The sequence below is a fragment of the Suncus etruscus genome, chromosome 13, assembly GCF_024139225.1.
Source record: "Suncus etruscus isolate mSunEtr1 chromosome 13, mSunEtr1.pri.cur, whole genome shotgun sequence".
Lineage (NCBI taxonomy): Eukaryota > Metazoa > Chordata > Mammalia > Eulipotyphla > Soricidae > Suncus > Suncus etruscus.
Window position 1 is genome coordinate 45,628,572 of NC_064860.1, and position 15,490 is coordinate 45,644,061.

The window sequence follows — 15,490 nt, forward strand, 5'->3', positions numbered from 1 at the left end:
CCATTTTGCTGTAGAAGATGTTTTTTCTTGCTGCTAGGATATTACTATTCAAGATTTCATTGAGTATAAATGTACTTCAGATGATAATACAGATATGTAGAGTCTATATTTGATATTTATATATTTGTTGAGATTACTAGCTTCACAGAAATTTGATCCTAACTACTTATTTCTTAGAATGGCATCTTTGTGGCCTAGGTCTCATGAAATCATTTGCTTTCCAACCGTTAACTTAACTCTCATGATCTCTTATGGATTCTCCATCATAACTGTTGATGATCCTAACATCCTATACTTGGGAAATTATTTTATTTTAAATAAAATGTCTAATTTTATCTAATGTCTCTGTGCATGCTTATTAAATTACATTTTAAAGTATTAAGATTTTTTAATAATTGGGCTGATAATATGTATATTAAACTTGAATCCTTGCTTTATATATAACAAGTGTATCTTGTACCTAACCCACACATAATGGCTTTTCTATCTAATTCTCACATTTCATGTACTCAGGTAGTCATAAACTCATGTATAAATTACACAATATTTCAGAACTTTAGAAAATATAATTTCTAAAAAGAGAAGGGAAGGGAAAAGAGAAAAAAAAGAAAAGGACAGGAAAGGAAAGGAAAGGAAAGGAAAGGAAAGGAAAGGAAAGGAAAGGAAAGGAAAGGAAAGGAAAGGAAAGGAAAGGGAAAAAAAGGAAAGGACAGGAAAGGACAGGGAAGGGAAAAAAAGGAAGGGAAGGGAAGGGAAGAGAAGGGAAGGGAAGGGAAGGGAAGGGAAGGGAAGGAAAGGGAAGGAAAGGACAGGAAAGGGAAAAAAAGGAAAGGACAGGAAAGGAAAGGACAGGAAAGGACAGGAAAGGAAAGGACAGGAAAGGAAAGGACAGGAAAGGACAGGGAAGGGAAGGGAAGGGAAGGGAAGGGAAGGGAAGGGAAGGGAAGGGAAGGGAAGGGAAGGGAAGGGAAGGGAAGGGAAGGGAAAAAAATCAATGCAAAGAAAAAGAAATTTGGTCCAAATACTTAAAGAGATATAGTGGAACGGAAAAGATCAGTTACAGTGTTACTGAGAAATTAGAAGCAGACCCAAATAATAACAAGGAGAAATAAAATTATAGGAAGAATATTAGAATAAAAACTATCTTTTAAGTCATTGAGGCTGATAGAAATGCAATATGTATATTCTCATATTAATATTTAAAAACTAAATGAAAAAAATTAACATATTGTTTAATATATTAAAAGGGAACATTGCAGACATTGAAAACACAGTATAAAAATTATTGGCAGTTCCTCCCTCAGTGTTTTCATCATAGTAGGTAAAGAATAAGAAATAATAGAAATTAATGAAAATAAGTCCAAACAGATAATTGATAAAGGGGATTAGCTTAATATAAAGGAGAATACAGATGGTTTCTAATTTGGCAATTGGGGGAAACTATTTTGAGATTGCAGCATTTGGTTGTGATAAAAAATATATCAGTTACAAAAAAAGAAAAGAAGGGGCCATCACAGGTATATATGGGAAGAAAAATATTAAGTTAGGGTAAGTTCCAACTGGAAGAATGCAAAGTCTAAAGACTTAAATAGGGACAAATGTAATAATGAGATTAGAAATTTTGGTCAGCTTGCTTTATATGAGGGTCCTCTACTTTGTAAGGTTTTTTTACTTGAGTGTTTTTTCTTCATTTTGTCTTCAGAACTGTAATGTTCTAAATGCTCCAATAAAAAGGCATTTTCAGACATAGATTTAATTAGCAGCCAGAAATGTATCATTCGTATCATTCTTTCATTTCCTTGGCAGGGATTACTGCAAAAACTGTGGGTGAGATTTTTGTAGCTAGAAAACTCCATAAAATGGTTCTCTTGAGGAAAGATAGTGTTGTTGTCAAAATTAGCCTTAGAATGAGGCTATCTCCAAAATCTATTTGTCCAACTGATAAGCTACTATTTCCAAAATCAGAATAGTTTTCACAGTTGGAACATTTTATATCTGAAGACTGACTTCTCTGGATAACAACCAGAGGAAAGCAATTCTAATTATATCTTTTAAAAAACTGATTAATTATGTTCCTTGTAATTCTGATAAAAGGAAATTTATGAGGCATATATAGGCATTTATAAGGGCCTTAAACTTAATATGTCTTTAAATTAGAAAATGTTTTGACTCACTAATTATATAAAAATTGTAGCTTTCATGATTAAATGAAGGAAGTGTTAATGTCAAGAATTACAGTTGACAAAAATCAGTGTGTGTGTGTGTGTGTGTGTGTGTGTGTGTGTGTCTGTAAGCACTCGAGCATGTGTGTATAACATGGATTTGGTGAAGGTTAAAAAAAATAAAGATTTGGAGCTGGAGAGATAGCACAGCAGTAGGGCATTTGCCTTCCATGCGGCTGACTCAGGATAGACCAGGATTTGAATTCTGGCATCCCATATGGTTTCCCAAGCCTGCCAGGAGCAATTTCTGAGTGTAGAGCCAGGAATACCCCTGAGCACCACAAGGTATGACCCAAAAACCAAACTTAAAAAATAAATATTTGATTTCATTTATATAATCCTAATAAATCAATGGGTGCCCATTATAGTTGTACTTATTGTATTTAGATATCACTTAAATTTTAAATCTTTATAGAAAACATGAAATATTTTTCTTAAGTAGCTATTGTTGTGATTTGAAATTATGAAGTTAAAATTATTTTTACAGTCATTTGCAAAATAACTCTCACCTCCTCAAATGATAACATGACCCTTTATATAAATAATATCTCTGAATGCTAATGGACTAAATTATCCTATCTAAAGGTATAGAGTAGCTGGATGAATCAGGAAAAAATAATCTATCTTGCTACTAATAGTAATTGCTACTACTACTACTAATAAATATATCTATACTAAGAAGATAAATATAGGTGCAGAGTAAAAGTATAAAAACAATTAGAAGTCAGTGGTAGACAGAAAAGAGAACTAAAACAGTCATACTCATAGCTGAACAGTAGCGTTCAACTGAAAGAATGTAACTAGAAACAAGAATGAACACTAGTTATTGGTTAAGGGCACAATTTATGCAGCCATCAGGAGAGATGAAGTTATGAAACTTTCCTATACATAAATGTACATGGAATCTATTATGCTGAGTTAAATAAGTCAGAGAGAGAAAAAGACGCAGAATGGTCTCACTCAACTATGGATTTTAAGGAAAGTGAAAGACATTCTTGCAATAATTTTCAGAAACAAAAGAGAGGAGGAGAGGTACAGTAAATGCATCCCATATACACCTCAACCCAGGCACTTTGCCTGGTCTGTATTGTGAATTGGGGGACAAAAAAAAAGAGAGGAAGGCTGGAAGTTACAGCTCACTTCATGAAGAGTGATGAGTTTAGTTAGAGAAATAACTACATTGAGAACTATCCTAATAATGATAATGTATGAGGGAAATAGAAAGCCTGTCTAGATTACAGGCAGGGTTAGGGTGGGGTAGAGGGAGATTTGGGATATTGGTGATGGGAATGTTGCACTGGTTATGGGAGGCATTCTTTCATGACTGAAACCCAGCTACAATCATGTTTGTAATCAAGGTGTTTAAATAAAATATTCTAAAAAAAAAGTACTAACTCATCAATATTTGTGGACCAAATGAAGGGTCAGCAAAGTTCACAAAGCTTCTGCTCATAAATCTAAAGAAACACCTTTACAGAAATCAGTAATAGTGGAAGAATTCATAACTCCAAGTTAGTTACTAGATAATTCACCCAACAAAATAACAGTAAAGATATGAGTTCTAAATGTGAATCTAGAAAAACTGAAATCAATGGACATACACAAGGCTCTCCACTCACCAAAAGTCTAGCATACATTTTTTTCCTTAGCACACATGGAATGTTAACTGATACCTGATACCTGATAGGTCATAACTCAAACATTCATAAATTTAAAAATATAGAAATCATACCAAGTATCATCTCAGATCATAATTTCATGAAAGTAGAAATTAATCACAAAAAAAGGAAGAAGCATTGGTGGTGGGAATGTTGCACTGGTGAAGGGGTGTGTTCTTTCTGTGACTGAACCCAACTTTAGTCATGTTTGTAATTGTGGTGTTTAAATAAAATTATTTATAAAAAAAAAAGGATAAAACAGTAAGCACTTGGAAGCTGAGCAAATGACTGTTTATTAGCACTTGGCTCAAGGAAAAATCAAGGAAGAAATAAAGAATATTCATTGAAAATAAAAAGAATAAAGATACGAGCTATTAAAATTTATGAATACAGCGAAAGCTGTAGTAAAGGTAAAATTCATAGCAATGCAGACCTATATTATGAAAAAATAAATAGCCCATATCAACATCCTAAGCAGATTTCACTCTCACTACAGAGTATTTTAGCCTGATTACTTACAGATATAAATTGTCTCTTAATCTGTGTTATATAAAGACGTGCTCTCCAGAGTATCTAAAGCAAACAATCTACTGTTACCAGAGGTTACTTCATTGTTGAGTTTGGTAACCAATACAAACAGGAATTTAGAACATCTATGTTGGTTTAGTCTTTTGTATAAGAATTCTAAGTTGAACACAACTGGGATCTCTTTTCAGGTTCCCAAAATATTGCAATTAGGATTTCATGTAAGAAATAGGAAAATATCTTTAATATATAATTAATTATAATTGCAATTAATTTAAATTTAAAAGAAAATTTAACTAATTAAAATGTCTTTAATATATAACTATCTAGAGTTGCCAGATTTAGTATTCTTTCCTCAAATACAGAAGGAAGCATAACTATGCTAAAATTGTATCTCTTTTTGAGCTTATATTAAATTAATCTACCTTCTTTTTTACCTGCTAAGTCAAAGCTTATAACAACTGGTCTCTCCTTCCAGGTATAGGAACATATGGTTTTTCCAATGCTTTTCTGTCATCAGGCTGATCATCTCCATAATCTGTCTTGAATTATATATTAATTATACAAAGTACCTTAAAATAGGGGAAAGTCAAAATAGATATGTTGGATTGCCTAATTCTCTCCTTATTCTCGAGTTTAAATCCCTTTTTTCTAATAAAACCAATTGTGAGCAATCCTTCTTGGGTCTAAACATATCCAATAATAAAGAACTAAATGAGAAGACATCCTATTAAAAAAGGTAACATATGGGAAAGAATCAATAGAGTTGGGAGTTGAAAGTGTCTTTTGAATATTCACATCAGCCTACTAAATTCTTTTTTAAAACATAGACAGAATAAAATATAGATTTAAAAATTTTACATTATGAGGGCTTCAGATCCATGTCTGCATATGCTACTCTGAGTTCCCCATAATTCTAAGTGCTGAGAAAAATATATGCTATTGTCTATAATTTACAGGTTTCCCCAACTCCTGTTCATTGTAGATGTTCAGTATCTTGAAAATTCTATGTTCACCATTTTCTCAGGATCATCTAACCACTTTCCTGGACATTCGTATACATCAACATTTAGCTTTCTCTATCTCCTTGATCATTCCATTGTTTTCACCATTAGCAGTTTCTTAAAACAATTGTTTTCTGAGGTATGTATGCATGCATTATATATAGATACATTGATGAATACATGAGGATAACTGATAAAGAAGCAAATACACCTCAAATCATAAAGCATAAATGCCTGCAAAACTTTGGAATAAGATTAGAACACAAGACTTGATAATGAGAGTCATATTTCTTCAATAAGAAATTCAAAGGTTTTAAATTGTAATATATAGTGTATGCTAAGTAATAACAATGGGAACCAAGTTAATATAACTAGACTGATGAGATTAACATATCAATGTAAATTTCTGAGGTCACTCAAATAGGAGAGAGTTTATGAATCTTAAACAACAAAAAAGAGTCAATAACAATGGGAAAAAAAGATTCACATACTTGTTAGGTTCAAAGAAGCAAGTTTATTTGGAAGTAACCACAATGCAGGAGTACAGAAAGGAAGATAAGAAGTTTAGAATTGGCTTAAAAATGAACAGGGTCAAATTGAGGACTTCTGCTTTCCAGGCCAGGAACATCAAGGAAGAATTCAAGTCTTGTCAATAATAAACAGGACATTCAAGATGAACAATTTCTTGTAGGTTCCTCATGATGTTTTCCTATAGGGTGGTAGGTGAGACTTTGAAATAGCAATGCATTGGAGTGATCATTTTAGAAGAAAGGTGCTCTTGTAATGTTCTAACAGCAAGAATAGCATCTTCGGTAGACAAATGGTCTGTATCCACAATAGGTAGAGCCATATCCAGAGCCATAATTACAGCCATATCCAGAACCATAGCCACAGCCATATCCGGAGCCATAGCCGCAGCCATATCTGGAACCATAGCCACAGCCATAGCCAGAGCCATAACCACAGCCATATCTGGAACCATAGCCACAGCCATAACCAGAGCCATAGCCACAGCCATAACCACAGCCATAGCCAGTGCCATAACCACAGCCATAGCCAGAGCCATAACCACAGCCATAGCCAGAGCCATAGCCACAGCCATAGCCAGAACCATAATAGCCAGAGCCATAACCACAGCTACCACATGAGCTTCTGGAGGTTTTGCAAGACATGGTGTCTGTTTAGAGGTGGGGGAGTAGTAGTTCTGAAGAGGAGCAGGTGGAACTGTCTGAAGTCTGAATGCCACCTCCTGTCCTGGGCCTTTTTATACTCCTCCAGAAATGGGTGGAGCACATGGCACAGAGTTTGTGACCTCATTACCCAGCAATTTTTATTTTTAAAAGCTTATCATACTAAAGACAACAATTTTGCCCAGCAGGATTCGTCCCTACATAGTCAAGGGAATTAAAAAAAATGTAGCCAACTCATTGAGCAAGTATGTCTCATGGAATGTAATAAAATCTAATTTAGAATTTTACTCAAGAAGACATAAACCATTTAATACTTCCAGGTATAAACAACTGAACCACCCTCTATAGACACTCATATTTTGCAAAACCTATAGAAACTCATGTGATAACCATTCTTGGTAAGTGGATCCTGAAAGTGTCTCATGTCTCATATCTGAGCAGTGACTAGAAATCACTCAAGCTGAGGGTCAAATAGTAGAGACAGAATGAAGTGTTTTCAGGTTATTCTTACAATATATTAAAACTGTTTCAGGAAAAGATATCTTGCATAGAGATCACATTTAAAGATTGTTTCATACACAGAATAATGCAGGTATCAGTATAAAATATATACTATTGAATAGTATCACTTCATTGGTATATATATATATATTTCAAAAACATAAGAAATACATATTTATTTCTAAAAATTTAAAGAGTTCTTCTCAGTAAAAGAGTGAATAAAGGCAGGGATGTTTTCTAACCATTTAATGACTTCTGATGATGTAAAGAGGAATCTGATTTACCAGTTTTTATGGTGTAAATGCTCTTAAATAACTTAAAAATGATCATTATAAAATAGAATCTAAGTAGCTAACAAAATTCCTGAAAGTCATTATCAACTTCTTTTACTTTAATAAATTACTCATCATACTGGGGAACAATATGAATTTCAGCTTGTGAGATGATTGACACAATGTTGTAGTAGAATATTAAAGGAAATGCTTAAGGAATTTAAACATTTTTAGTAGCCATCTTTTGTAATCAATCTATCATTATAAGAAAGAAGTGGATTAGTTTTACTGCATATTTTATTTAACCTATTATTGTATCAGTAAATGTTTAAAATATTTATTTGATAGCATTATCATTATTTTTATTATTATAACATGTATTGTTACTAGAGTGCTAAGGTTTATGCTGTTGATATGTAAAACAATTGTTGGGGGGGTGGGTCACACCGGGCAACACTCAGGGGTTACTCCTGGCTCTGCACTCAGAAATCACTCCTCGCAGGCTTGGGGGGCCATATAGGATACCAGAAATCTAACCGGAGTCTGTCCTGTGTTGGCTGCATGCAAGGCAAATGCCTTACTGCTGTGCTATCACTCTGGCCCTGATGTGTAAAATTACTGCTTTTTATCAATATGAAGGTCCTGAGAACATTACACCAATATTGTACATTATATGAAGTTTGACCTTCTCCTACTCCCCATCCTTCCTCTTATTGTTTGGGGGTGGGGCTGTAAAAATCTCAAGTACATAATCTTTTTTTCTGTGTAAATGGGGAACTTACTTTAAGGAAAAATACATACTAAAAAGTTCTGAAACTTTTAGAATGAATGACATTACATTGCACAAAGTCCATCTACTTCATTTTTGTTTATTTATTTTGTTTTTTTTTGGGGGGGCCACACCTAGTGGCACTTATGAATTATTTCTGACTCTGCACTCAGAAATCACTCCTGGTATGCTCAGGGGATCAATATGAAATGTCAGGAATTGAACCCAGCTCAGCTGTGTGCAAGGCAAATGCCCTACCTGCTGTGCTATCGCTTAGGCCCCCATTTACTTCATTTTGGTATCTTTTCTCTGATCCCTGTTGACACTAATTTTTATTTTTGCTTCATTGACTCTTGCTTATATCTCACTGCAGTGATCATTTTATGTGTACTTTATCCAATTCTTCTAGAAATAACCATAACGTGCCTCACTTTGTCCCCACACTTTGCTTCTTATCTACAGCCTGGGGTTTTCTTGCCATTGCTCAGATATGAAACACTAGAGACTCTCAAATTCCATGTACCCATACCTGGAAGTAAATGAGTTTATAACTTCTTGAGTAAAATTCTAAATTAGGTTTTATTACATTCCATGAGACATACTTGTTCAATTTGTAGGCTGCATCTGTTTTGTTTTAATTCCCTTGAATACTTAGGAACAAATCCTGGACATTAGCTGGACAAAATTGTTGTCTTTAGTATGATAAGCTTTTAAAAATAAAAATTGCTGGGTAATGAGGTCACAAACTCTGTGCCATGTGCTTCACCCATTTCTGGAGGAGTATAAAAAGGCCCAGGACAAGAGTGGCATTCAGACTTCAGAAACTTCCACCTGCTCCTCTTCAGAACTACTACTCCCCCACCTCTAGACAGACACCATGTCTTGCAAAACCTCCAGAAGCTCATGTGGTAGCTGTGGTTATGGCTGTGGCTATTATGGTTCTGGCTATGGCTGTGGCTATGGCTCCAGATATGGTTGTGACTATGGCTCTGGCTATGGCTGTGGTTATGGCTCTGGTTATGGCTGTGGCTATGGTTCCAGATATGGCTGTGGTTATGGTTCTGGCTATGGCTGTGGCTATGGCTCCGGCTATGGCTGCGGCTATGGCTCTGGCTATGGCTGTGGCTATGGCTCTGGATATGGCTGTGGCTATGGTTCCAGATATGGCTGCGGCTATGGCTCTGGATATGGCTGCGGCTATGGCTCCGGATATGGCTGCGGCTATGGTTCCAGATATGGCTGTGGCTATGGTTCCGGATATGGCTGTGGCTATGGCTCCGGATATGGCTGTGGCTATGGTTCTGGATATGGCTGCGGCTATGGCTCTGGATACAACTCTACCTGCTACAGAAGATGCTATTCTTGTTGTTAGAATATTTCCTGAGCCCAAGTTTCTTCCAAAGGATCATTCCAATCAATGCATTGCTCTTTCAAAGTCTCACATCAGATTCCATCTGAGAGTCAAGATCTGGAACCAGAAGGAAATTGGTTGTCATCTTAAATGGCCAGTTTGATATTAATGGAACTTGAGTTCCTCCATGATGTTTCTGGAAAGCAGACGTGCTCATTTTGACTCTGTTCAAGTATGCATTTCTCATCTTCTTATTTTGTTTTTCTGTATTGTGATGACTTTCAAATAAAATTGCTTCTTTGATCCTAATAAATCTGTGCATCTTTTTTGAATAAGTCCTAAATAAATGCTTAGGAGAATGTTAAATAATCCTGAAATTGGATGGGGGCATAGAAAATGGTAGTTAAGGGGCTAGAGCAGTGGTGCAAGTGGTAGGGCATTTGCTTTGCACTAGCTGACCTAGGACGAACAGCGGTTTGATTTCCCGGAGTCCCATATGGTCCCCTAAGCCAGGAGTGATTTCTGAGCCCATAGCCAGGAGTAACCCCTGAGCATCACTGGGTGTGGCCCCAAAACAAAAACAAGAACACACACACAAAAAGAAAATGGTAGTTAACTGGTGAGTCCCAAGGACCTGGCGAGTATAAGCTTCAATTTATTGGACAACAATGAAGGGGGAACCCGGATAATCTTGAAGAGAAAGTGGCTAACAAGTTTTTTCTCTTATAGCAGTTAGAATTATGGGGAACTCAGAGTAGTATATGCAGACCTGGATCAGAAGCTCTATTTTCTAAAGATATTAAGAGGAGGATTAAATGCTAGATTCCACAAAACACATTTTTGAGCCCTAAATTCTTTATCCTATTGTCACCATTTAAATAGAATGGCTTCTTATCAGATGCTCTATAAGAGGTGTGTCCAAGGCCAGGTTAGATCTCTCACAACTGGGTTTATTAGGTTAGGGAGATTACAAGCAAAAGGAGAAGATTACACAACCTTACAAATATGTTCATTTGCATGAGTGAATTTGAAATTCAAGAGTGATTATGGAAATGATTAGCTTGATTCCAAAAATCACATTCTTGGAAAGAGAGGTCAGTTATTACATGCCTAGATTTGACAGATTAAAGGCAAGATCAATCAACTGAGTGTCATATAAGAAACAAAATTTTAGTATCATTGTTTCCTACAGTATTTGAAGCTAACTAAATCTAGCTACTCTAGTTACATTCTCATATAAGCATATAAACGTTTTGTTTATACTCTACAGGTCCACAGTATCCTGAGGTCTTTGCTCTTCTCCCTCTGACTTTTTTATTTAGCATGATAACCCTTATTAATTCTATAGACATTGTAACAGACTACATGATTTCATCTATTTTACTAATGCATAATATTCTGTTTTGTATAAATATCACAGCTTTTAACCATTTGTGTCTCTTTATACATTTTGATAGATAAAATAAGCCAGAGGGAGAAATATAAATACTACATAATTTTCTCCTATATGAAAAATTAAAAGACCCAAAAATTCTCTAGTTAACTACCAATACAATGACAGACCAGTATGTTCTAATAACTAAATGATGTTAGCAGAGAAGTGAGTTGACATGGTTAAAACAGGTATGGGGATTTGAAGTATATTCTGATTATATCATTGGGCTAGGTAGCTGTGATTGTATAATGTGAATCTATACACATAAAAATCTTGTAAGAAACATCTTACCTCTTATAGATCTTATATTCAGGGACTGGAGAAAAACAGTGGTAGGGCGTTAGCCTTGCATGAGGTTGACCCGGGATGAACCCGGGTTTAATTCCAGGTGTAATCCTCCGAGCCTGCCAGGAGTAATCCCTGATCGCAGCAAGGCGTGACCCAAAAATCAACATAAAAATTATATGCATAAGCATTCAAATTAATGAGAAATATATAACATACAGGTGTAGGGTATTTCCTACACAGCCAACACTGAGTTCCAATAAAATTTCCTATAAACTGCTTAGTAATTTTCAGTGTATTTGCCAAGCATATTTTGCTAGTTACATCACCAAATATAAATCTCTCCACCTTCTGTGAAGTATTATTACATAAGATTTATTTGGAATCATAATTTCTATGATGATCAGATAATTGATAAAAAAAAGCCTTTCCTTTTAGGGTATTTTTTTTTCTTTATTTAAACATCTTGATTACATAAATGATTGGGATTAGGTTTCAGTCATGTAAAGAACACCCCCATCACCAGTGCAACATTCCCACCACCAATGTCCCAAATCTTCCTCCATCCCTCCCCACCCCCACTGTACTCCAGACAGGCTTTCCAGTTCCCTCATTCATTCACATGGTTATGGTAGTTCTCTGTGTAGTTATTTCTATAGCTGCACTCACCATTCTTTGTGGTGAGCTTCATGAAGTGAGCTGGAAGTTCCAGCCCTCCTCCTCTTATTGTCTCTGAGGATTGTTGCAAAAATGACTTATTTTTCATAAAACCCATAGATTTTCTTTTAGTTTCTTTTCTTTTAGATCTATAATTGACTCAATAACTGATTGAGAAAAAAACAAGCATACTTTCATAGAAAAACCAGAGAGGCTATAATAATGGATAATTTAGTACAGATACCATGCAATGAAAAGATCAAGTCCTCTTATTTATGTGACTTTTTCATAATCATATTAAATAAAATTTTATTGTACAAATCAGATGACGACTTTTATAATTTGGCCATCTTAAAGTTTCCAGAATTGGAAGATATAGACCAACCTACGAATATTTTAAGTGTACCTTAACTAAAATCTTAAACTCAGATATCAAGTGTCACAACTATTATGGGAACTCACATTGGACTTGTGGATTATGGCTCTGACTTTATATTTAAGTCCTGTTTCTGGTAAACCTAATGTGGTTCTGGATATGATTGGTGAGGTTTTGGATAAAATAGTGGATATAGCTTTAGTTTTGGCTTTGGCTGTGGCTATTATTATGGTTTTCATAAATGACTGTGGCTTTGCCTGAGTATTACATATAGCTGAGGATATACCTTTCGCAACTATACCTACACATAATTATCTTATAGAATATAAAATCATTCTGCTATAGGACATAATTCTGGAAAGTCAAATGCCTCAGAAAATATTTCAATATTTCATTATCAGAAAATGCCATTTTACTGATAGTCTCAAAGACAGCACTCCAACTTGTTGACTCCAAAGGACCTGTTTGTCATTGGAGAACAAGTATAGGTTCCATAACTGCATCTGGAGACAATATTTAATTCTGCTTATTTTCAAGATTAAACTATTGTTTTCTGTCTTCTGTTATTTTGTATTTCCCATAAACACAAACTATGTATTTGGAAGAAATAATACTTTTTCAACAATGAAAAAAATAATACTTTTCAACAGTCATACTTCATTTGTTTGTGAAAGTAATTGTGTCCTGAATTAGCATTGAATTTGTATTTGTTGCCTCTCTGAAAGTTGAGCAACCAATTAAATTAAATTGGTTAATTAAATTAAACTTTAGCTTTACTTATTCCTTCCCCCACTGTTTATATAGCATCCATTCCAGGGGTGGCGAACAAGTTCGATACAAAGAGCCAAAGTTTTAAACTGTGAGAGTCAGAGAGCCACACCATGCAGTGACCTTCCAAAACAGACAAACACTCACACAAATTTTAACAATAATATATTAAACACATCTTGCATTTTGCCTTTTTGAGTAAGGGTAAAAATCTAATTTTAACAATAATATATTAAACACATCTTGCATTTTGCCTTTTTGAGTAAGGGTAAAAATCCTGTTCGCCACCCCTGATCCATTCTTTCTCCAAAATCACGTGGGTATGTTCACAAAAATTACAATAAATTTTTATGTTAGTTGTGTGAGTTTATAGATCTGTCAATGTAGGTATTTTGCATTCTGTCTAAATGCTATCATAAAAATATAAATATTTGTAAGTAAATCCTAAAAATGTTATAAATGGTAGTAATTTAGTTAAGTTTATAGGTTATTGTTCGGAGAATGGATCTTTTCTCATTACAGATTTCTTTAACTATGAAAGTGGAATACCTCTATATATAACTAGATCATCATTGATTTACCTGGCTGGATTTTATCCTGAATTGTATAAGATGAATTATTTTTGTACTTATAGATGATCTTTTAGAGAGAGACAGACATACAAGGGTCTTAAAACAACAGACATATAAATATCTAAATAATAAATAACAGGCCAGGAATAGAACTCAGTGGTAGATGCACAAATTACATGTCTGACTCTCTGGCTTTGTTTCTAGCACTATACACACATAAAAAGAAAGTTATACTTCTCCAAAATAAATAAGCAAGTAGGGTTATAATCAGTTTTTATAATAATTAATAATAATGACTTTCTATAAACATTTTTATAAGCCTATGCAAGAAGAACCTATTTCTATATATTTGATCAAGAAGGGGAGCTGGAGTGGTGGCACAGCAGTAAGGCCTCTGCTTTGCCCACACTAGCCTAGGATAGTCTGAGGCTCCCCAAGCCAGGAGTAACCCCTGAGTGTCACCAGGTGTGACCCTCCCTCAAAAAAGAAATAATAAATATTCATAGGACTATATCTATTAAATACATTTAATAATTTTATAAAATAGAAAGTACCAGAATCAGGTGGGTTCAGGGAAATTTCTTAAAATATTTAGAGTATTATATTCTGATTCTTTAAAATTACTTACAGGAGATAGAAACAGATTTACTTCTTAACATGAAATAAGAGATCAACATTATTCTAACATGTTAACCCATATATAGTTATTATAGTAAAAGAAATCTACTGACCAATATATTAAGTGAACATAGATGCAAAAGTTCTCAACAATTGATTAGCAAATTCAATCCAACAATATGTATGAATAAGAAAATATGGTATATGAGTGTAGTTTATTAGGTAAGACAAGTTCAATATTCAATGTAACCCATCACATCATGCAAAAGGATAAAAAAGCACACTATTCTATTAATATATATTTAAAAAGCACTTGAAAAAGCCAACAATCACTTATGACAAAGGTTGTTAGTAAAAAGTAATAGAAGGGACTGTCTATTAAGATCAGACTTAATCATAGAAAACAGTAAGTCTTCCTGCTAATAGCAAAACAATCTTAACATGTTTCACTATTACTTTCAATAATACAAAAGAAGACAAAAGAAGGTTATAAGAAAAGGAAGTGAAAGACTATACTTTCAGGGATCATTTCTATAGTATGTGACTAGAGAAGTTTCTCTGATCATGTAGAGCACCCAAAGCCACAAGGAGGAGTCAGAGCGTCCTCTCCTGAGCGTGAAGCTGGCTCTAGGTGTCGCTTCTGCAGCTGCCTCTTGCCATTGATGATCATTCTCCCTTTTCTCCAAAAAGGGTAGAGGGAGAGGATGCAGTCTGAGTGGAAAAATTAAATTAAAAAAAGAAAGAAAAGGAGTGAAAACATTTTAATCTATAGCTGACATGGTTGTCTATGTAAAAAACAACAGATAACATTGTAGAAATGTTGCAGCACATAAGGCTAGTATAACTAACTCAACTTTATATATTTCAAAAAGAAAGTAGAATTTAAAATGAAAACTTAACATCATTTGGTCAAGGATGTAATCCAGCACAAAGCTGGATTCTTTACATTTGTGAATATCTGGGTTCCTTACATTTCTTACATTCCCAGCACTGACAAACCAAAATGAAACAAAATATTTAAATTTTATAAAAGTTGCTCCAAAAGAGAATACATGTACTTAAATTTAAAAGGGGGGTGTGGGACAGGGCCAGAGCGGTGGTGCAAGCGGTAGGGAGTTTGCCTTGCATGCACTGACCTAGGGCAAATGCAGTTCAATCCCCCATGTCCTGGTCCCCAAGCCAGGAGCTATTTCTGAGCGCATAGCCAGCCGTAACCCTTGAGCATCACTGGGTGTGCCCCCAATAAAAACCCAAACAAAACAAATAAAAGGGGGGCAACGCGATAGC

General features: G+C 34.8%; 1 protein-coding gene, 1 non-coding gene and 1 pseudogene across 2 annotated transcripts; 2 read left to right on the top strand and 1 right to left on the bottom strand.

Annotated features, from left to right (window-relative positions):
* The first annotated feature begins 3,210 nt into the window (after nt 1-3,210).
* On the top strand, nt 3,211-3,329 carry LOC126026429 (uncharacterized; annotated as a pseudogene).
* A 2,868-nt stretch (nt 3,330-6,197) lies between these two features.
* LOC126025801 (keratin-associated protein 6-2-like) lies at nt 6,198-6,581 on the bottom strand. The gene has a single exon (XM_049785567.1). The coding sequence runs from the start codon at nt 6,579-6,581 to the stop codon at nt 6,198-6,200; it is 384 nt and encodes a 127-aa protein (XP_049641524.1).
* An 8,128-nt stretch (nt 6,582-14,709) lies between these two features.
* Nucleotides 14,710-14,923, top strand: LOC126026530 (small nucleolar RNA U3). Its single transcript, XR_007501765.1, has one exon. It is a non-coding gene; the product is annotated as a small nucleolar RNA U3 (small nucleolar RNA).
* The last annotated feature ends 567 nt before the right edge of the window (nt 14,924-15,490 follow it).

Bases quoted from the DNA above. Each gene is read 5' to 3' on its own strand.
- LOC126025801 (XM_049785567.1), bottom strand. From the start codon at position 6,581: ATGTCTTGCAAAACCTCCAGAAGCTCATGTGGTAGCTGTGGTTATGGC.